This window comes from Theropithecus gelada, chromosome 5 (assembly GCF_003255815.1).
Source record: "Theropithecus gelada isolate Dixy chromosome 5, Tgel_1.0, whole genome shotgun sequence".
In the NCBI taxonomy this organism is placed as follows: Eukaryota; Metazoa; Chordata; class Mammalia; order Primates; family Cercopithecidae; genus Theropithecus; species Theropithecus gelada.
This window is the reverse complement of record NC_037672.1, coordinates 91939404-91963307: the sequence shown is the minus strand read 5'-3', so window position 1 is coordinate 91963307 and position 23904 is coordinate 91939404. Positions and strand designations below refer to the sequence as shown.

Genomic DNA, 23904 nt, shown 5'->3' with positions numbered 1-23904 from the left:
TTTTTATGTTGTAATGTTGAAAATTCGGATATTTCATTTAAAGCCAAAGTAGCCATAAATCTTTCTATGCACAAAGGTTCCCCTGAAATATCAGAACTCCACATTGACGCAGCGTTCCTTCCACTATACCCACCCTCCCTCAACACACACTACCTGCTACCACCTTTAGACCTCAAGTCACTTCCTCAGACACAACCCAACATCCTCCATCTAAATTACATCCCCTGCCGTGTTTTCTTCCACAGTGCCCAATACTGTTCCTTCAAAACACTACAGTTTTTTTTTTTTTAACTTTTATTTTAAGTTCCGGGGTACATGTGCAGGATATTCAGTTTTGTTACATAGGTAAATATGTGCCATAGTGGTTTGCTGCACAGATCAACTCATCACCTAGGTATTAAGCCCAGCATCCATTACCTATCCTTCCTGATGTTCTCCCTCCCCTTGCCGCCCTCACCCCACCCCCAGCCCCAGGCTCCAGTGTGTCATAACACTACGATTTAAAATTGTATGTTTATGGGCCGGACACGGTGGCTCACGCCTGTAATCCCAGCACTCTGGGAGGTCGAGGTGGGCGAATCACGAGGTTAGGAGATTGAGACCATCCTGGCTAACACGGTGAAACCCCGTCTCTACTAAAAAAAAAAAAAAAAAAAAATTAGCCAGGTGTGGTGGCAGGCGCCTGTAGTCCCAGCTACTTAGGAGGCTGAGGCAGGAGAATGGCATGAACCCAGGAGGCGAGCTTGAGTGAGCCAAGATCACGCCACTGCACTCCAGCCTGGGTGACAGAGCGAGACTCTGTCTCAAAAATAAATAAATAAAATTGTACATTTATTTGTGGACTTAGGGTTGTTTAATGTCTATTTTTTTCTCAAGAAACTGTAAGTTCCATAACTCTGCATATTTCATGTTGTTATATCTGGTACATCATAAGTATACAATAAATACAGATGGAACAAATAAGGTTTTGAGGACTGAAGTAACAAAGGAGTGTTGAATGCCTGTAAATAATAGGCCAGGTGGACCAAACTGTAAATGTTTTTCCTGTTAGTTTCATAGTTCATGAAATAATAATAATCACTAGAATGTATTGAATATTTATTATGTAATAGATAGAATAGGTATTATTGTCTCTGCTTTTCAGATCATTCAGAGGTTTAGAGACATTAGGTAACTCTGCCCTGAACCAAAGCACTAGTCAATGCCGATGCCAGGATTTGGACCCAGGTTGCTCCCATTTATATACACATGCTCTAGTACTTAAACCTAGGGCAGTAACTTTTGTACAGTCATTAGAACAGTGCTTGGGACATAGTAAGTGATCAATAAATTTCAGCGATCAATAATGATAACGATTTTATCTGCATCTTAATAAAGCTGTTTTTAAAAATGGCAATAAAATGAAAAATTAGTTTTCTCATAATTGGAGTCGTTTTAAAAAGGATGATTTTTTTAAAAAAACTCATATATAAATCAAGGCCCAAGGAAATGAGGTAGCAGTTGTAACCCCAGAGTAGTATAATTCAGATGCTCCAACATCCACAGTATAAACAGGTTGTTATAGCCAGAGTCTAGGCCTTGTCTAAACAGGGTAATCAATGAGCAAATGAATGAATAACAAAAGGGTGGAAAGTAACATTCCTAGGTAGTGAGTATCCATTCACTAACCACCAGGCACTGTGTTAGCTACCTTCACAAATGTCTCCTTTATTCGCCTGTAAAATCCAAATTATATGAAAAAAGTCTCATTTTTCTAATTTTTCTGAGCAAGAGATTTTCATATATCTGTAAATACACACAAAATCTCCTCTGACCCGGCCTTGCAAGAGGCCTGTTTTTGTTGGTCAGCTTAAGCTCGGGATAGCAGTGAGAACTCATGAGGACGTGCTCTTGAGTAGATAGCTGTGGAACTGTTTTTTCTTTTCTTTTCTTTTCTCTTCTTCTTCTTCTTCTTTTTTTTTTTTAAGAGAGATAGGGTCTCACTATGTTGCCCAGGACAGTCTTGAACTCCTGAGCTCCAGCAATTCTCCCACCTCAGTCTCCCAAAGTGCTAGGGTTACAGGTGTGAGCCACCATGACTGGCCTCTTTTTTTTTTTTTTCCAATTTTTAAAAATTGCCATGCTAATCTCCTCTGTATCATTCCAATGTTAGTATATGTTCTGCCGAAGTGAGCACTTTGGAACTGTTTTCTAAGGAAGGTGGGTTCAGTCACCTGAGGACTTTGATTTACTGGAGATTAGAATCTCGGGAAGGGCTAAATGGCTCCAATGGAGCCATGAGGCCCAGTGAAGGTGGGAAAAGAGAGAAGAGACCCTGTGATGGCGCTGAGGAGAGTGACTGGAGAGAGAACAGAAATAGCTACTGGAGAAATCTCATAGAGTAATGTAGATGAGTCATCTGTACTGAAGTCATCTCCTTTTCTCCTCCAATAAAGTCTACATTATTCACCAAAGCTTTCGAATTCAAATTTGTTTTAGGAGAGATGTACTGAGTTAGGCCTCTAGGTGGGCTTTATTAGTAGCAAGACCAACCAAGAAGTTTCTCTCATTCAATTGTATTTGCTGCCTGGTTCTCAGAGAAGCACTTGTCTTAATGCCTCAATGCATATATTACCTACTGCCACCTGGTGGAAGCATATGCTAATTTTAAGATAAGTGCCCAAACCAGATGGAGGTGGGGGAGATGCTCAAACTGAAAATCTAAATTTATAAAAAACATATGACTAGTCTCAGTTCTACCGCTCTCTACCTATAATCTATCAATCTTCTCATCTGCAAAATGAGGGGCTAAAAAAGTGATTGCTAAGATTTCCTCCATCTTCCAAATCTGTAATTGTAACAAAAATAGATTTCAGGCGGAACTCTAGTGAACATGCCAAATGGTTCTTCCAAACTACAGCATTAGCCTAGTTCTTATCTTCAGCTATTTCTAAAACACATAAAAACATGAGCCAAAATATAGTCATTTATCTATATGGTTAAGTCCAATTTACCACTCATTGAAAATTTAATGTCATTTTTTAAAGTAAATTTTCCAGTTAAAATATACAGTAAAACAGGTACCAGATGAATGTTTGGTTTCAGACTGCCACTGTTAAAACAGAAAAAGTGGCTATACAAAACAGAACAAAAATAAGTTTAAGAAAAAGAAGTTTCTGAATCAACCATGATAAGGATCAAACGTCTCTTTATTATTAATGCTGTCAAATGTGTTACTTTCTTTTCCTTTTACAGACCCAAAACAGTATCTATACTTACAAGCTGCCAAAACGTCCCTGATGTTCATAGGTTAATCATAGGTTATATTTTGGAGAAGACTTACTCATATATTTCTAAATTAGTTATTTTGTTTTCAGTCACATAGTTGCTTGGGATTAAGCCTTCATTCCTAGAACAAAAGAAAAAGCAAAAGTCAAAATGCTTGGCATGTTTGTGGCATTATCATGGCAATAATCCTTTAAAAACCTCAAGGATGTAGGGGGAAATCAAATTCATTTTACTGATTAAATTGTTAAAAGGAGAAAAAAAAGTTTTTTAAATTTCGAACTCAACAAAAATCTCTGTACAAGAAATATATTAAGATCCCGACTTGTAACGTGAGTAGTTTAAGAGGTTTTATGACCCCACAATCTTTTCAGAGAGAAAAGGGGGCATTTAAATGATCATCTGATATCATAGTGACTGTGTTAAAAACACAGCGATTACAAAGACATTGGCTTCATTCTTTTCAATTGCTGAGGAGTATTCCATAGTATAGGTATTCTAGTTTAGCCATTTCCCTGGTAGAAGCAATGCTGTAAAGAAATCCTTGAACATGCCTTCTTGTACAGAAGTAAGAATATTTCTCAAAGATAGATAGCAAGGAGGGGAATCGCTAAGTCACGGGATATGTGCATCTTTCAGGATATGCAACAAATTGTCCTCAAAGGAGGATATACCAATTAACACACCTATCAGCATGGTAGAGGCTTCACTTTTCCTATACCTTAACCAACATTTGAAATTACAAAAAGATCTCCAAGACATATTATTGAGAAATAAGAGTAAGTTGCAGAATCATGCATAAAGTATGATAAGATTTAGGTAATGAATTCTACAAACAATACCATATATTTTGATATGTGTATGTAAGTGCATTGAAAATAATCTGAAAATGGATAACGGTATTTACTTTTGGGGAGACACTTGTGTTTGCAGGTAGTGGCAAAGTACAATTTTGATATTAATATTTGCATATTATATTTTTTAAAAACTCTATTCACTTACTGTGAAATAAAAAATTCAATTTTTAAGTCTGAGGCATGCCAATAGCATACCCGCAGATGTGGCTAATTACACAGTCCTGAACCTACTAATGCCTCTTTTTCCACTGAAAAGTCTCCATCACATGTTGAGAACTGTTAAGAGAGCCACATCACTGAGAAAATGTAGTTGGAGAGGTATGTAATTTACATGCTTATAATACTTGGATACTTAAAATATCCAAATCTTGACAAATATCAGAAATCAATGCCAGCCTTCTCTCTCAGGAAGTCCAGATATTCCTCAGAATTCTTCTCAATTCAGGACTCCAGTCAGGCATTAACCATCTGTTGCAACTGACACAATGAAACCTATCTGCATCCCAGGATCTTCTCTCTTTCTAATCTAATTCAGCAGCGACTGCAATGTTTGCTTTCAAAACTTGCCATTGTAGAAACATAAAAGTGAATAAAATACTATTTCTGTTCTTACCTTAGAGCTTAACAGGAAAAAACCGACAAATTCCCAAATGAAAGCACAAATTAGAATAAGAACCTACATTGTCAGAATTACTATTTCCATTGTACAAATAAAGAAACAAAAATTCAGAGAGGGTAAGTGACTTGCCTGGGGACACACAATAGTAAGCGGCAGCATCAGGATGTGAAGCCAGGTGTACCTGATTCTGAGACTCTGCCTGAAAACTGCCTGAAATCACTGTTCTCTCATTCTCTCACATATCTTGGGGGAGAGGGGACAGATTCCATTTCATGCAGAGGAAAGAGTTATAAGCCTGAGTCACTAAATAGTCTTCTTTGTGTTGGAGGAATTGGATACGGACTAAGACATGTAAGTGTCTTACCCCAAACGGTCTCTTGCCTTCCACCAATGAGGATTATATTTCTCCAGTATCAGGTATTCTTCTGCTCTCCTTAAGGCTAAATTACAGGGTTCTCTGGGCAGAAAATCATAAAGTGCCTTGACTTGGATCTTCTCTTCAGCAACCTCAGAGGGTGGGAGGGGAGGCAGTGGCTTTCGTTTTGACGGCTGCACACAGCCCGTGTTGGACTGTGAAAACCAAGAAATGAGTTGTTTTACAATCATTTTAATAATTTGTACTAAAAAATATAGGGATAAAGCATATTTGCCTTCTGCCTCACTTTTCTTATCTAGCTACACCAAGGCAGAAGCCAGGATGGGATAAATGTAGAAAAGGACTAACCATAAAACTCCTTTTGGATCCAGCAATACCCTCATCATTTTGTACACTTTTGAGATAACAAGCTCTCTTGCCAGCATTTCACTGGACTTTTTAATATCAAAATTCTCAAAAGATGATGTACTCTTCTTCAATAGTTTTACCTTGTTTTAAGGATTTTTTTTCTCCTTAAAAGAAGAAAAAAGGCCTTTTTCTTTGTGTGTGGTGGCAGCTCGTGCTTGGGTTTACCATACTTCCTAAGAATGCTGTTTCTCACTGAAGTGAAAATTAATCTCAGCCTCAAAATGACAGGAGCCAGAATATGTCTTTTCCCACTCATTGCCCATTTTCAAGTTCTGCTTGTAAATATAAGTAGCCTATTTTAACTGGTCTTTTCTTTTTCCTTTTACTTTCTTCTAGAACATTCCTTCACAAATTATTGAGCACTTATTTTATGCCAAGCATGATACTAGATTCTGGGTAACAAACAGCACCTCGTGAATGAAGACTCTAAAAAGACAACCTTTTCCATTCCCCTCTTGCCTGTCGAAATGATACTCACTTGCTTCTTATTTGACAATTGACTGAGCCATGGCCTGCGACGCTGGGTGTGTTTTTCTGGAAGCTCTTCATCTGGGCTCAGGCTTATCTGTGTTCTCACTTGTCTGACATTGAAAAGCAATCATGTTACAAATAATTATTTGTACAAAAGGTATCTATACATCCACTAGATTTTCACAGAAATAGTAGAAACATCCAGGTCTGTTTCCAACTCCATTTTCATTTAGAAGATTTCCTAACTCCATCTCCCTGGGCAAATTACTAGTTTTAAGAACTTAAGTTTCCTTATCCAGTAACTAGAGGTGCTAAGAGCATAGAGTTGTTATAAAATAAAATTGAAAAAACATGTCACATTCCCAGTAGAGTCTGGTGCATCTTTGGGGCATAAAACTATAATCATGGTAATAAAAACTTACTCTGTATCTGGCTCAGTGCTTGTCATTTTATATGCATTAGCTCTTTTGATGGTGTCTTTTTGTTGTAAATAGACACGGTATAGTGATTAGGAACATGAGTTTGAATCCCAGCTCCACCGTTTCATAGTGTGGCCTTGGGTAAGCAGTGTAACCTATCTAATCCTCAATTTCCTCATCGGTAAAATGGGAATTGTAAAAAAAAAAAAAAGTAGGTGGTTTTGAGAACTGTATGAATTAATAAACATAAATCTTTTAGCATAGTATCCGATATACAGGATACTCCTGTTAAATGTTAGCCTTTTTCTGTTAACATGCTGCCTTGGATTTAATTCTTACAGAGTCATTTACTGCCACTAAAGTATAAGATACACCGATAGTTTTGGGGAGATACATAACTAAGATAGGATTCTTGCCATTAAAGGGAAAAACTACATATTGGAGCACAGACCTATAAACAACATACATGAAATAAAAATTAAGTGGAGAACCATGCCGCACACGGTGGGAACACAATGGGATGAACAACTAAGTCCGAAGGACCAGGAAAGGATCCCAGATGACTTGACATTTGACCTCGACCTGAATTCAACAGGGAGAAAATGGGAGAAGGTTCCCAGGTAGAGAGAACAGCAGGTGCAAAGAGACATGGTGACTCCATAGGTATTAAAGAAACTGAATTAATTAATTTTCAAGAAATTGCCCTTGGAGTAGACTTACCGCTTCTGCACTGAACAGCAACAGCAGCAACAGAAAACCGACTGGATGGTGTTATCTGAAAAGCAGGTCATTTCTCAGCTGTTAGAAAGCCACGAGTACATGATATTGAGGGAGTCTCTAAGGGATGGGTGATACGAATTACTATAAAGCGTATGAAAGTCTCGATCATGCCTTCCTTCACTAGTGGAAGACAAATAACTGTCACTAAAGCAAAAAATAAGTTTCTGGCACCTTGGCCAGTGTGGTTTCCCTTCTCAGGCTCTTCTCCCCTGGCCTGGTTTTTGCATTTCCTCAGTGTGTGAGTGATAAATGACCAGTGTATTCTCTTTTACCTTTGTCAGGGCTAATGTTCACTAACAAATGTACAAGAGAATAGGATTCCAAAAGTGATGCTCTCCTAGGAAATCTGTTAGCAGAGATTTTGAATTAGGTCTGTCGTATATTTTTAAATTAAAATGCTTAACACATAGGCTCTTTTTAAAAATTCCATCAACATTTCAGTGGGATGGTATTTCAGTGGGATGATTCTTTTATTTATTTCTTGCAATTAAAAATTGTTCTAAACCTTAGCAGCATGTTAGAATTATCTGAGGAGCTTTTAAAATATTCTGGTGCACAGGTTATACCCTGCATACCCCACACCAAAAAAACATTAGACTATCTGGGGATGAATCTAGGTATTGGTATTTCTTTTTTATTATTTTTTATTTTACTTTAAGTTCTGGGATACATGTGCAGAACAAGCAGGTTTGTTACATAGGTATATATGTACCGTGGTGGTTTGCTGCACCTATCAACCCATCATCTAGGTTTTTAGCCCCGCATGCATTAGGTATTTGTCCTGATGCTCTCCCTCCCCTTGCCTCCCACCCCTCAACAGGCCCCGGTGTGTGATGTTCCCCTCCCTGTTGTCCATACGTTCTCATTGTTCAACTCCAACTTATGAGTGAGAACACGCAGTGTTGGGCTTTCTGTTCCTGTGTTAGTTTGCTGAGAATGATGGCTTCCAGCTTCATCCCTGTCCCTGCAAAGGACATGAACTCATTTGTTTTTATGGCTGCATAGTATTCCATAAAACATAGGCTCTTACTCTGGAATAAGTTTAAAGATAAACTGAATATTTGAAGAAAGAACTACCTAATAAGTCTAGGTTATGCCTAGACTTTCGTTGTCAAGCTTCATCATTATTTGATTTAAGTGAGATGATTTTCATTTTTAAAGTCCATAAATAAGCCAAGGGTGGTGGCTCATGCCCCAGCACCTTGGGAGGCTGAAGCAGGCAGATCGCTTGAGCCCAAGAAGTTTGAGATCAGCCTGGGCAACATGGTGGAACCCCATGTCTACCCCAAAAAGCTTTTTTAAAAAATTAGCCAGGCATGGTGGTGCATGCCTGTAGTCCCCAGTAGTCAGAAGGCCAAGGTGGGAGGATCCCTTGAGCCTGATAGACGGAGGCTGCAGTGAGCTGAGATTGCACCACTGCACTCCATTCCGGGTGACAGAGTGAGACTCTGTCTTAAAATAATAATAATAATAATAATATAAAAGACCATAAATAAATTTTGAATTTCAAAAGGATATTTTATTTTCATAGAACCTACATTTCCCCATCAGTTCATACTCATATTGACATCTGAAAATATTCTGGAGGCAGCAGAGTACCTTAGAGGTGAGCATTCACTTTGAGGGGAGACAGACCTAGGGTTTAGCCCTAGTCACCTGGCTGACTACATCTTGGATAAGTCTCTTTACTTATCTAAGTCTTAGTTTTCCTAACTGTAAAACTGAGGTAAATAGTATGTACTCCCTTTGAAAAGCCCTAGAAGGCAGAGATAAATGTCTAACTTTGTGACTTTGAGTAAACTAGTAAATGTTCTGTGTTTCAGTTTCCTCATCTGTAAAACGGGAATAATAGGATGGCTAACATGTAAGCCAATGGTGAGGACTAATTAAATTGATTCATGTAAAACACCTAGACCAATACCAGGTATATGGTAAGAGGGTAATCAAGAAGACTGATTGTAATAGGATCGTGGTGAAGAACCAATTAGATAACATCTTTTAAAGTCCCTGGAACATAAAGGGAAGTATTATCAGTCAGGATCCCAACAAGAATCAGAAGGCACATAAACAGAACCAAAGACAAGAACCACATGATTATCTCAATAGATGCAGAAAAGGCTTTTGACAAAATTCAACAGCCCTTCATGCTAAAAAAGCTCAATAAATTCGGTATTGATGGAACGTACCTCAAAATAATAAGAACTATTTATGACAAACCCACAGCCAATATCATACTGAATGGGCAAAAACTGCAAGCATTCCCTTTGAAAACTGGCACAAGACAGGGATGCCCTCTCTCACCACTCCTATTCAACATAGTGTTGGAAGTTCTGGCTAGGGCAATCAGGCAAGAGAAAGAAATCAAGGGTATTCAGGTAGGAAAAGAAGAAGTCAAATTGTCCCTGTTTGCAGATGACATGATTGTATATTTAGAAAACCCCATTGTCTCAGCCCAAAATCTCCTTAAGCTGATAAGAAACTTCAGCAAAGTCTCAGGATACAAAATTAATGTGCAAAAATCACAAGCATTCTTATACACCAATAACAGACAAACAGAGAGCCAAATCATGAATGAACTTCCATTCACAATTGCTTCAAACAGAATAAAATACCTAGGAATCCAACTTACAAGGGATGTAAAGGACCTCTTCAAGGAGAACTACAAACCACTGCTCAGTGAAATAAAAGAGGACACAAACAAATGGAAGAACATACCATGCTCATGGATAGGAAGAATCAATATCGTGAAAATGGCCATACTGCCCAAGGTTATTTATAGATTCAATGCCATCCCCAACAAGCTACTAATGAGTTTCTTCACAGAATTGGAAAAAACTGCTTTAAAGTTCATATGGAACCAAAAAAGAGCCCGCATCTCCAAGACAATCCTAAGTCAAAAGAACAAAGCTGGAGGCATCATGCTACCTGACTTCAAACTATACTACAAGGCTACAGTAACCAAAACAGCATGGTACTGGTACCAAAACAGAGATATAGACCAATGGAACAGAACAGAGTCCTCAGAAATCATACCACACATCTACAGCCATCTGATCTTTGACAAACCTGAGAGAAACAAGAAATGGGGAAAGGATTCCCTATTTAATAAATGGTGCTGGGAAAATTGGCTAGCCATAAGTAGAAAGCTAAAACTGGATCCTTTCCTTACTCCTTATACAAAAATTAATTCAAGATGGATTAGAGACTTAAATGGTAGACCTAATACCATAAAAACCCTAGAGGAAAACCTAGGTAGTACCATGTAGGACATAGGCATGGGCAAAGACTTCACGTCTAAAACACCAAAAGCAACGGCAGCAAAAGCCAAAATTGACAAATGGGATCTCATTAAACTAAAGAGCTTCTGCACAGCAACAGAAACTACCATCAGAGTGAACAGGTAACCTACAGAATGGGGGAAAATTTTTGCAATCTACTCATCTGACAAAGGGCTAATATCCAGAACCTACAAAGAACTCAAACAAATTTACAAGAAAGAAACAAACAACCCCATCAAAAAGTGGGCAAAGGATATGAACAGACATTTCTCAAAAGAAGACATTCATACAGCCAACAGACACATGAAAAAATGCTCATCACTGGCCATCAGAGAAATGCAAATCAAAACCACAATGAGATACCGTCTCACACCAGTTAGAATGGCAATCATTAAAAAGTCAGGAAACAACAGGTGCTGGAGAGGATGTGGAGAAATAGGAACACTTTTACACTGTTGGTGGGATTGTAAACTAGTTCAACCATTATGGAAAACAGTATGGCGATTCCTCAAGGATCTAGAACTAGAAGTACCATATGACCCAGCCATCCCATTACTGGGTATATACCCAAAGGATTATAAATCATGCTGCTATAAAGACACATTCACACGTATGTTTATTGTGGCACTATTCACAATAGCAAAGACTTGGAATCAACCCAAATGTCCATCAGTGACAGACTGGATTAAGAAAATGTGGCACATATACACCATGGAATACTATGCAGCCATAAAAAAGGATGAGTTTGTGTCCTTTGTAGGGACATGGATGCAGCTGGAAACCATCATTCTCAGCAAACTATCACAAGAACAGAAAACCAAATACCGCATGTTCTCACTCATAGGTGGGAACTGAACAATGAGATCACTTGAACTCGGGAAGGGGAATATCACACACTGGGGCCTATCATGGGGAGGGGGGAGGGGGGAGGGATTGCATTGGGAGTTATACCTGATGTAAATGACGAGTTGATGGGTGTTGACGAGTTGATGGGTGCAGCACACCAACATGGCACAAGTATACATATGTAACAAACTTGCACATTATGCACATGTACCCTAGAACTTAAAGTATAATAATAATAAATAAATAAATAAATAAATAAATATATATATAAAAAGAAGGCACACAAACTGGGATATGTTGAGAAGGATTTATTTATAAAAGGAAGTATAGAGATGTAGGTAGAGCATAGTAAAACTACAAGGATAGTGCAGGAATCCAGAGCTGAGCCATCACCACACCTAACCAAGTGAGGAGGGAAGGGAAGGTTACCAGAACCTAGAAGGCGAGGATGTCTGTGGCCCAGGCCACCTGGAAAAGAGCACGTATCATCCATCCAAGGACACAGATGGCCCAAGGAGACTTCGTAGCAAGAAAATCAGGAGGATTAATATCCTTACTCCACTCTCCTCCCTCCCTCCTTGCTGGGCTCTCCATTGGCCTAACCCGGAAGGAAGCCAGATGGTTGTATGTAAATCACACAGGAGCGAAGAGCAGGCTGGTGAAAGGCAGAGAGTGGACCAGCAGGGAGAGGGGCAGACAAGAAACATCCAACACAGTACACCCCTCAGCATCCATTTTTTCTTTCCTTCTTTTTTAAACAGAGTCTCACTGTAGGCCAGGCTGGAGTGCAGTGGTGCTATCTTGGCTCACTGCAACCTCCTCTACCTCCCAGGTTCAAGTGATTCTCCTGACTCAGCCTCCCAATTAGCTGGGATTACAGACATGTGCCACCACACGCAGCTAATTTTTTATAGTTTTTGGTAGAGACGGGATTTCACCATGTTGGCCAGACTGGTCTTGGACTCCTGACCTCAAGTGATCTGCCCACTTTGGCCTCCCAAAGTGCTGGGATTACAGGCATGAGTCACTGCACTCGGCCCATCTGAAAGTGGAAATCATATATGCCCTCTTCCATTATCCATTCCATTTCCCCTTTGCCACTGCCAACACCTTGGCTGGAGGAGGTGTCCAAATATTCATTCCTGTAGGATTTGGGTTTTTGTTTAGTCTGGTCTTTGTGGGGTTGCTACAGTTTTCCATTGACCAGGACTATTAAGAACACTAGGAAATGAAGCGAATGCATTCCCTAATTTTTAAACAAAGTTCTCTTTGCCATAATTGTGAAGTACCAACCCAATTTTCCTCTGTTAATCAGGATAATCACCCCAGCTACACTGACCCCCTTCAGGGCCTATAAATTCAGTAGTACAAGGAATCCCATAGCGGCCAGAGGGCAGTTCAACTTTCAATATTCCTTAATAAAAGGATTCTTCTCTTGGCAATGGAATCTCCAAACCTACAAAAACCAAAGTCACAGGGAAAGTAAACAACAATACTCTGGTGGGCTGCTAGATGAAATGGTGAGAGAGGCTGCTCCAATCTCCACCGCTTTGTTTCCAGACTCATGTATCCTGGCTATGGAAAAACAAAAGCATATAATATATCCTGGCTATGGAAAAGCAAAAGCATATGATGGTTTAAGACATTTATTGCATCCTACAGGACCCTACCTGAACTTTGCAAGATGTTGTCTTCCAGATGTGATAGTAATTGAGCCTTTAAAAGGCCATTCTTCTGTTCTATCAAGTCAGCTGCTTTGGAGTTATGGGACACATGGTAAGATATTCGGGGGCCATTGAACAAGCACCAGTGAGACTAAGAAAAAGCTAACTCCCTCCACAACATGGGTCATCTTGTCAGTCTCTGGTTATATCTTCCTATTCTGTTCCCGTTTTAAGAAATTCAACCACATTCCTTTCCCCAAGATCTCCTTGTCACCTATCTTCCAATTTTGTTCCTTCCAAGTTCCCATTGGCAGACCGATTTGTTTTTACCATTGCCCATGAATCAAGGTAGATCAATGTCTCCGACTATCTCTTTTCCTAACGAAGTGAATAAACTTACGTGTTTCCTGAAGTTCTGGGAGGACTTTATTTCAACACTATCTATCAGGCTACCTCTGAATGAGGCTGTAGTACAATGGCTATTTCCTGTTGGTATACATTTATGACGCAGATCTTCCGGTAAATCAAGCCAGAAATTTTTCTCCCATAAGCTGTTGGAGAACTACCCAAGAGGCCACTGGTGTGAGTTGAAGTAGAAGCAGAAAGAGCAGGTACAATGTGAATAGATGTTGCATGCTTAGGAAGCTTTCTTGAAGCTTCTGGATCTACTAGGGCCCATTTTCACATATGCCACTTCTGTATTAGGATAGAAAACTAGTATGCATGACCAATTGCATAGTCCATTGAATCAGATAACACACAGCTCATGATAAGCAGCTTGGATCACATAAATATTTGATGATCTATGATTAAGCATTTAGTCTTTACCAGTAGCAAGTCAGGAGCTGCTTTTTAGATGGAAAATATTCCTAAGGGTTTGTGCTGCAATTTTCTTATTGGGGCTTTCCTGAAACGCCATAAAGCCAGCATCTTGCCCTCTCTTTGCCCTTTATCCCAAGCAGTACCAATGACAATTTGATTAATTGATAACTGAGTTATTTCTCCAGCAGAGGGTATCTCTGGACCTCTAAATATATGACCAAATAAATCCCAGACCCAACTCTGAATCTGCTTCCTAGAGCTACTTCTGATACAAGAGAAAACATGACATATTTAGATTAACTTTGAAAGGGTTATTTATAAAGGGACTAATTACAAAGGAGTGAAAACCACAAAAGATATACAGGAACCCAGGTCCAGCAGTAGTAGAACTGTCACCATCCCTAGGTTCAAAAAGACCAGGATGGGGAGAGAGAGTAAAGTAGAGCAGAGATCACTTTGAGGAGATGAATGATCTGCTGTTTAGGGACAAAACAACCTCACTACAACTTCATTCCAGGGTTCCCAGTAGGTGTAATCCAATTAGAACCAGAGGGTTTAGGAGGACGTTGAACTAACCTTGCAGATTTTTGTTTCTAAGATAGAGTTTAGGATGGAGAGGAATGATTATTAAAAGGTGGGGAACACTGAGCCATTTTGGAGGCTGGCTGCAAAATTTAATTCCTACACATTATCAATACATACTAGTTCCTTTCCTATCAAAGAAGTTGATCTTCCAAACCTACATTCATACATCTGTGACTTACCTTTCTCTGATTTGGACATCACCATTGCTCAGTTGTTGAGCCATTGACACACTGATGGTCTAATGGGAAATCTCTCTTCTCTACCCTGGACATACAGTTCAAGTCCAAGCCCAGGCAAGGACTCACCTTTGCACCCACTGCTGTTTCATTGCTCCCCTCTGATTTCTCTCTTCCTTTCTCTCTTCCTTTTCTTTCATTTCTCTCTTCCTTTTCCTGCACCCAGAAATCACTCATTTTCCATGGTCCACCCAAAGACTTACTTCTGGAGACAAAAATAAAATAAATTACTAATTCCCAAGAATCTGCACTATATCATATTCTTTGGTGTTTGGATTTCAGCTACTTCTGACTGTCCATTTTCATCTGCTGTGTCTGCTGGGATGAGCAAACTGCAAAAAATCACTCTTCGAAGAGAGGGTGCGTTAGCACTTAAGGACTTTGGCAGGAATGGGTCTCATTTACATTCTAACCAATTTATTCCAGTGTTGTTTTAGAGCCCCAAATAGATCTGTATCTATCCAGGCCAGAGGATGCAAAACTAAATGTAGGTTACATAAATGAATGAAGTAGGTCAGAATAGAGTGTAGACTGTGGCAAAATGTTGTGACCAAGCCCACTTGGAGGTATTCAGATTCAAAATTTAAAAAATACTCCCTCCTTCTCCTATATCACCATTTTTTCCCTCTCTACTGGATCATCAGCATACACACACACACACACACACGCACGCGCGCGTAGTTACTTCAGCAATTAAAAACAGAACAAACTTCTCGTGATCTTATTTCCTTCATTGATTTGCTGCCTATTTATTGTAAAATCTAGGAATAAGTCTCTCTCTTTTTTTTTTTTTTTTTTTTGGTTGAGACCGACTCTTGCTCTGTCATCCAGACTGGAGTGCAGTGGTGCCATCTTGGCTTACTGCAACCTCTGGATCCCAGGTCCAAGCAATTCTCCTGCCTCAGCCTCCAGAATACCTGGAATTACATGCACCTGCCACCACGCCCGGCTAATTTTTGTATTTTTAGTAGAGATGGGGTTTAACCATATTGGCCAGGCTGGTCTCAAACTCCTGATCTCAAGTGATCTGCCCACCTAGGCCTCCCAAAGTCCTGGGATTACAGGCGTGAGCCAGTCCTCCGGCCCTAGAAATAAGGCTCTTTACTTGCTGTCTCCAACTGCTCTCCTTCCATTACAGTCAGGCTGTCGTCTCTACCACTTCTAAAAAAAATACTGCTCTTGTTAAGGTCGCCAGTGACCCATGCACCACTAAGTCCAGTGGTCAACTCTAAGTCCTCATCTTACTGAACCTCTCTCTTGGCAGCATTGGTACCACATCCCTTGGCTTTGCTCCTTGTCAGTCTCTTTTGCTGCTTTGTTCTCTACCTCCCTGACCTCTTAATAATGCTAGATTTCCTGCAAAGCATTTGATTTCTTCTTTTCTTTGTCTTATTCACTCTTTTGATTATCCCATTCCCTCCTGCAGCTTAAAAACCATCTATCAACTGATGACATCCAAATGTACACATCTAGCCCAGTTCTAATTAACTCCAGACTCACCTACCCAAATGCATTCTCAAATTCTCCACTTGGATGTCTAGTAGATACCTCAAGTAAACAGGAGATGAAATCTGAACTCTTTTACTTCCTCCCTCCCCAAACGGGTTCTGTCACCCTTCTCCATCTAGTCAAAAGCAATTCTGTCTTTCCAGTTGCTCAGGTAAATAATCTTAGTCATCCTTGACGCCTCTCTCTCTCTCACACCCAGGCCAATTTATCAGGAAAGTATGCTGATTGTGCCTTTAAAAAATATAGTCTTCCCCAGTGTCCATGGGAGACTGGTTCCAGATCCCCCAACAGATATAAAAATCCACAGATGCTTAAGATCCTTATATAAAATGACGTAATATTTGCATATAACCTACACACTTCCTCACATATACTTTAAGTCATCTTTGGATTACTTATAATACCTAATACAATGTAAATGCTATGTAAATCATTGTTACACTATATTGTTTAGGAAATAATGACAAGAAAAAATGTGTGTACATGTTAAATACAAACGCAACCATCCTTTTTTTTTCAATTTTTTTTTTCAACAGCTGGTTGAACCCAGGAATGTGGACCCTGTGGATATAGAAAACTGTTTACTCAAGAGTTTTCATTTGGGATGATGAAAAAATTTTGGAGATAGAGAATAGTTATGGTTTACAACAATGTGAATGTACTTAATGCTGCTGAACTGTACACTCAAATATGGTTAAAATGGCAAATTTTTGATATATATATATATATCTATTTCAACACAATTTAAAACACACACACACACACACACACACACACACTTATTGCTTTCCCCATCTCATCCGTCACCACCATGGATAAGCCACCATCACCTCACCTGGCTCACACCAAAAGCCTCCTAACTTCTTCCTGCTTCTTCTCCTCCCACTATGCTTTATTCTCAGCACAGCAGCCAGAGTAATTAATTTAACTCTTAAGTCAGATCATGTTGCTCCTTGTCTGAGAACCCCACAATAGCTCCCCATTTCACTCGGGGTTATAGCTACATGTCCCACAAGAGCCTATAAAATGTTCCATGATCTGGCCTCCTGTTGCCTCTCATCTCCTCTGCAATAAGCTCCTGATCACCTCGCTCAGCCACACCCCGATGCTGCTGCTGGAGCCATAGGGCCTGCTCTCACCAGAGATTCTTGGCTTTTGTTTTTTCGAGAGCACTCCTCCCTCCATTTTCAACTCCCTCCAATCCCTCCAAGTCTTTGCTCAAACCTCATCTTCTAAGTGAATAGCTCTCTGATTTGTTATTATGCCTATCTGCACTTCCTTTAAGGTTCCTCACTCTGCTCTACTTTTTCTTTCTTTTTTGGTGCATTTCTCATGTTCTAACATGCTGTGCAATTTATTTACCTTTTTTTCTTTACTGTTTGTCTCCCTCACTAGTATGTAAACAAGCACCTTTGTCTATTTTGTTCACAATTGTTATATCCCAAGAGGCTAGAACACTTTTTGACACAATGAATGCTCAATAAATATTTGTTCAGTGAATGAATAAATGAATGAATATGTTTGAAAGAGCACAATATTATAGGCTTGCTCAGAGGATGTACCCGTCTTGATTCATTCCTAGTGGGAATTTGCAAATGGTATTTGGAACAGAACAAGCAGGTTCAATTGGAAGTGGTGAACAGTATGACCAGAGAGGAATAACTCAGTCATAAAAGTCCTTGAAATAAAGGAAGATAAGACCTTGGGAGTCTATGTAGTAGGGGGGCTTGATAGATACTGAAGCTAGAGAACAACTTGGCCACAGGCCAAGCAAAGCAATCAGTTCTCAGCCTAGAAGCCATTGGAAAATGGTCCAGCAAGATGAGCTCTGATCATCTATGTAGCCTTCTGTTTTAATATAAACAAATTATTTATTATCATCAAAGCCCGAAAGTGTATATAATGGCCACCTTATTCTTGAGTAATCACTAGCATGTTATGTTATTCTCTACTTTTTTCTGTATGCTTGAAATATTTCAAAACTTAAATTTATAAATAAAAGGAAAAACTCAGAAAACCAAATAGGCCTGTGATTTGATAATTAGGTACCCATTCTATGATTGATAGCTTTCTACATGTACATAACTTTTAGTGATAGATACAAAAGGATTTTTATTTGGCCTCTGTCTTACCTTTTCCCCAACAAGATTTATCATCTTCCTCACTATCCCCAGTAGGAAAACCGTTCTGTCGCTTCCCCTTTCCGATCTTCCCATGTCTGTGAATGAGTCCACCATAGAAAACTTAGATTCTTCCTGAGCCCCACCCTTTGTATTCAATCTGCCATCAATCTATCAATCTGTTCACAGGGCTTGGCTTTTTCTTTCTTATACATCCTTCCAATAAGCCAGGCTAAGTCCTCATCAACTCATACCTGTAATTTGGCATTAATTCACTTAGTCCTCACAATGACCCTGTGAAGTAGATGCCGCTTTACAGATGAGGAATCTGAATCAGAGAGGTTACTCCTTACCAACAAAGGGCTAGTAAGCAGGGAGCCAGGATTTGAATCTAAATCTAGAGTCTCTGCTTCGAGCTGTCTCCTTCAATTCACCCTATATACCCATTTCCCAAAAAGCCTGCCTCAGCCAACTGCTCTTCATCTTCAGCATTATATCTTCCCCCACTTTCAAGATCTTCCATAAGTGACCTCACCCTAACTGCTTTAGCTTTCACCAACTCCCGCTGCACTAGCTTCTTCCGCTTGCTCTGTTCTCACAGACACATTGTGCATCTCTGCCTCCAACCTGGAAAGGAAGACTTACATTGCAATCCACTCCCATCTACTCTTCCTTTCAGTTCCCAAAGCACCTATGGTCAGTCCTGCCCTGTGGCTCCTAGTTAGGTACCACCTGAGATGGTCATTTAAGTTTCTCTATGTAGGCGTCATCTCTTACAGGGCTTCTCAATCTCACCAGTATCAACATTTTAGACAGGATCATTCTTTATTGTGGGGAGCTGTCTTGTGTACCACTGAATATTTAGGGCATCTCTGGGCTTTATGCACTAGATGCCAGCAGCAACACAGCCCTCTCCCTTCTAACACCCACACCACCACCACCTTCCAATTGTGGAAACCCAAGTGTTTCCAGGCATTGCCAAATGTTCGCTGGGGACAAAATCAACCCCAGCAGAGACACTGGACCAGACTGCAAGCTTCTCAATCTCAGGGACTGCATCTTATCCTTTTTTTATTTTTAATTTTTTTTGTCTTCTCCCCAGCTTCTGGCATCAGTGCCTGGCACATAACAAGAACTCAATAAATAGCTGTTAAATAAGACCCAACCAATATCAACACCCTTACATTACATCTGAGCTCTTTTTTTTTCCACTCATTCATCTTATCACCCAGTATTTCACAGTGTGATGCTGGCCACAGAGAAAGACAACTTGATCGTGACCTTTTGACTGAGTGGAACGACAAAGGGGTGAAGACTGAGCTTCCAGAGCTTTAGCCAGCATTTGTGGTGGCTCATAAGTCTAACCTTTTATTCCAGACGTATATTTTTAAATAAATCCTTATCCAAAATAAAGTACCAAACCATGAGATGCCAAGTGAAATTATTTAAAACTCTCTGGCATTCAAATGTGTTTGTTTTTTCTTTTCTGTATTAAAAGAAAATATGGGGTTCAGCAGGCTTTAGTATCAGGCAGACATGCAGTCAAATCACTGCTCCCTTTTCTTGGAGCAACAGTGTGATTTTGGGCAATCAAATCTAGAAAATGTAGGTAATAAAAGCTGTCTTCTAAGAAAGGGTTTTCCCACTTCTACCAACACAGCCTTTACCATATGCCAGGCATGACAGATATACTAAGATCTTACTATACTATGCTATGCTAACTTACTCACTATACTAACATTATGAATCCCATCTTAAAGAAACAGAGGAACAGAGAGCTTCAGCCATTTATCCAGTCATATAAAAAGCAGCTGAGCCAGACGTCAAGCCCAGAGTCCATGAGCATCACAATAAGACTATCCTTGTGGATGAGAAGATTAAATAAGATTGCAGAGGCAAACATCGCTAGAACATACCAGCTACTCTCAGTTACTTTACCACTTTGTCCCCCAACCAGTTCCCTAGAACTCATTCAGCAACTATTTATTGGGTACTCACAAAATACATTTAAGGTAACCAAACAGGAGCAGGTATGGTTTTCCCTCTGAAGACAAAATGGAGGAAGAAGACTGAGTAAACCAAAGTGAATCTTCAGCTCCAACTCCTCTCTTCTGAGCCAACTCCACCCCTGACTCAAAGGCAGGTGTTTCCCCCATTCAGGACCCCAGGAGACTGACTCTGTCTCCCTGCTATCAAAGCAGGCCTCAGGAGAGGCTCTCACACTTTTTCTCAGTAAGGTATAAATGACTGACGCAATGTTAAATAGTAAACATGCTGTACTGCAGAGCTTCAGCAATGTCATGCTTACTGCAGTGCAGAGGCATGTACATGTTTGTAAGCATGACATTTGTAACAGTCAGGGTGAACACAGAGAGAGGTTTCTGTTAAGTAACTGGCTCAGGCAGTTGTGGAAACTGGCAAGTCCAAAATGTAACAGGGTAGGCTGGCAAGCTGAAGAGTGAGAGAAGAGTTGCAGTTTGAGCCCAAAGGTGGTCTGCTGGCAGAAGTCCTCCTTGCTCAGGGAGGTCTGACTTTCATTAAGGCCTTCAACTGTGGATGAGGCCCATCCACATGATGGAGGGTGACCCACTTTACTCCAAGTCCACCGATTTAAATGTTAATCTCATCCAAAAAGTACCTTCACAGAAACATCCAGAATAATGTTTGACCAAATATCTGGGCACTATGGCCCAGCCATGTTGACCCATAAAGTTAACCATCACAACACAGGAAATTTAAATAGTTTGACCCTTGAAAAACATGGTATAAACATTTACATGAAGATTTTCTTCTGCCTCTGTCACCCCTGAAATAGTAAGACCAACTCCTCCTCTTAATCCTCTTTCTCAGACTATTCAACATGAAGATGATGAGGATGAAGGCATTTATCATAAGCCACTTTCACTTCATGAATAGTAAATCTATTTTCTCTTCCTTATGACTTTCTTAAAGCTTTTCTTTTCTCTAGCTTACTTTATTATAAGAATACAGTGTATGATACACATAACATACAAAATATGTGTTGATCAACATTTATGTTATTGATAAGGCTTCTGGTCAATGTTAGGCTGTGAGTAGTTACATTTTGGAGAACCACCTTGTTCAAGTGTCAAGAACTTTGTGTGTATGTGTGTGTGTGTGTATGTTTGTTTTGTTTGAGATAGAGTGTTGCTCTGTCACCCAGGCTACAGTACAGTAGCATGATCTCGGCTCACTGCAACCTCCGCCTACCAGGTTCAAGTGATTCTCCTGCTTCAGTCTCCCAAGTAGCTGGGACTACAGGCATGCTCCACCATACATGGCTCAATTTTTTGGTATTTTTAGTAGAGATAGGATTTCACCACATTGGCCAAGCTAGTCTCAAACTCTCAACCTCAAGTGATCCGCCCTCTTCGTCCTCCCAAACTGCTGGGATTACAGGAGTGAGCCACCACACCTGGCCAGGTCAAGAACTTTGAAAGAGAAATTGCTGGTATCAGTCAGCAGGCAGGAGTATCTGGGACTAGAGAAAGGACTCCCCCAGCTCCCTGACCTCACAACACATGGCCACACCTGATAATATTCCCCTTGGTTTCTTCTGCAGCCTGGAATTTAGGAGAAAATATTTTCAAAAATTCTTATGTTTCCCGATTCAATAGCAAAGACAATGGCCTTTAAAGAAAGGTACAGACTTAACCTACCACTGCTTTAATTATGACCCAATTTTATTTAATTTCCCCCAAAGACCAAGAACAGTGGTGAGCAGAAAGGCAAACCACTGCCTTGTTTGTGGTTCCATCCTCTACCCAGCAGACTTGCTGCCCCATAAATAATCATTGCGAGAAAAAAATCACACCATGAAAGCCAAACAGCTCCCTAGAGTTCCCTTGCTTGGCATGACTTTCCAAGACAGCAGGCATCTTTATTTACAGATTGAAGTGTTGGGCCAAAATTCATTCCAATGCGCGTATCAAGGAGTATTCAATGCATGATCATTTTCAATTTACACCAGCACAAGTGTTCCCAGTAAGTAAGTAGAGCGCGCCCTTCCACAGGCATTCTGTGATTACAGAAGCCATTCTTTGCATTGTTTTGCCTATTAACCTGCAGAGAGAAAGCCCGTGAGCTATTAGCAAATTCCCAACTTAGGCTGGAACTCGTGCATATCAAGGGCCTTTGCCAGAGCGACAAAAATGCCCCAGAGATAGGCAATGACTATTTGCCTGCTGGAAGGAAATGTGGAAATAATATATTCAGGCTTGAAGATCATCACTGAAGGAGCTGAGCTTCCTCTCCCATGCTTATATCTGCGCTGTTCTTTTCATCTATTTCTTATTCCTCGGCAAATATCTCTCATGATGAGCCTCAGGTCAGCAAATCAGAAAAAGGGCATCGCATCAGATGTAATCTCTGTGACCTTTAGAAAACGGAACGTCTGTCACGGGGTAGGCAGTTGGACCTGCCATCCTTGGTATTTGTTTTTTCCTGGGAAGGATTTGTGCCCCTCTGTCCTCTGGGATAGGCTCCTATTGGTATTCTTTCCACCCCCAGAGGTTCCTGGGTGGCAACAGCTGGGCTGATTGGGAACAGGTTTCCACCAGGGGGCACTGGAAGAAAGCAAGAGTGAGAAGCGCCCCTTCTCAGAACAGTTCCTAAGGTCACCTCTGAAGAGGACAAAGGAACAGATGTGAAGAGCTGTGGGGCCCAGGCTGCACGGGAAGCAAAGCCGCTGTCGCTTCCTCGTGTCTAATGTTTTGAAGTTTACATCATCACCTCCAGTTCATCCCCTGGCATTTCCGATGTTGGGGTTTCGTTTTGAATCAGTGCCTTGAGTGAAATGCATTCCTACTGAATTTGGTCATCACAATAACTGGCACATGGCTAATGATTTGTATTTAAAAACATGGCTTGAAACTAGCTGTTTCAAGAGCTGCCTTAACCCAAAGACCAGGCTTGTCGACCAACCCAGGCACTCCAGATTGTGGTTTTAAGATGAGGAATGTCTGATACCGGCTGCTTTTGCAGTTGATGGGCTGTGGTGAGTCGGGAAGCCTTGAAAACTTGTAGTTTTGGAAAAATGGCTCTGGGTGACCAGAGCTGATTCTGTAAGTTTGCTGCAAAGTATCCCTTTTTTTTTTCTTCCAGAAATTTACAGAAAGGCCAAACTTCCTCATTACTCTGCCATAAATGCCCACCACTACATCCATTTCTTTTCTTTTCTTTTCTTTTCTTTTTTTTTTTTTTTTGAGACAGAGTCTCGCTCTGTCCCCCAGGCTGGAATGCAGTGGCGCTATCTTGACTCACTGCAACCTCTGCTCCCAGGTTCACGCCATTCTCCTGCCTCAGCCTCCTGAGTAGCTGGGAGTGCAGGCGCCCGCCACCACACCCGGCTAATTTTTTTTTTGTATTTTGAGTAGAGATGGCGTTTCACCGTGTTAGCCAGGATAGTCTCGATCTCCTGACCTCGTGATCTGCTGGTCTCGGCCTCCCAAAGTGCTGGGATTACAGGCGTGAACCACTGTGCCCGGCCCCACTACATCCATTTCTTAAGGGCCTTTTGAAGATAGGCACGTTTTAGCCACATTAACCCATGTTATCTGGGGAATGTGACAGGTAACTAGCTTGGCTATAGCATGGATTTCTACCTCTGAACAGGAGTTAGAAAAGGCTT

General features: G+C 40.5%; 1 protein-coding gene across 1 annotated transcript in view; it reads right to left on the bottom strand.

Annotated features, from left to right (window-relative positions):
* The window catches only part of TXK (TXK tyrosine kinase), a 70063-nt gene that overhangs the window by 40929 nt on the left and 5230 nt on the right, over window positions 1-23904 (bottom strand). Inside the window, exons 2-5 of the mRNA XM_025385832.1 lie at window positions 7135-7189; window positions 6003-6105; window positions 5105-5310; window positions 3323-3388 (exon numbers count right to left, since the gene is read on the bottom strand). Of these exons, the coding sequence (XP_025241617.1) occupies window positions 3323-3388; window positions 5105-5310; window positions 6003-6105; window positions 7135-7189 (430 nt within the window). The remainder of the gene's footprint in view (window positions 1-3322; window positions 3389-5104; window positions 5311-6002; window positions 6106-7134; window positions 7190-23904) is intronic.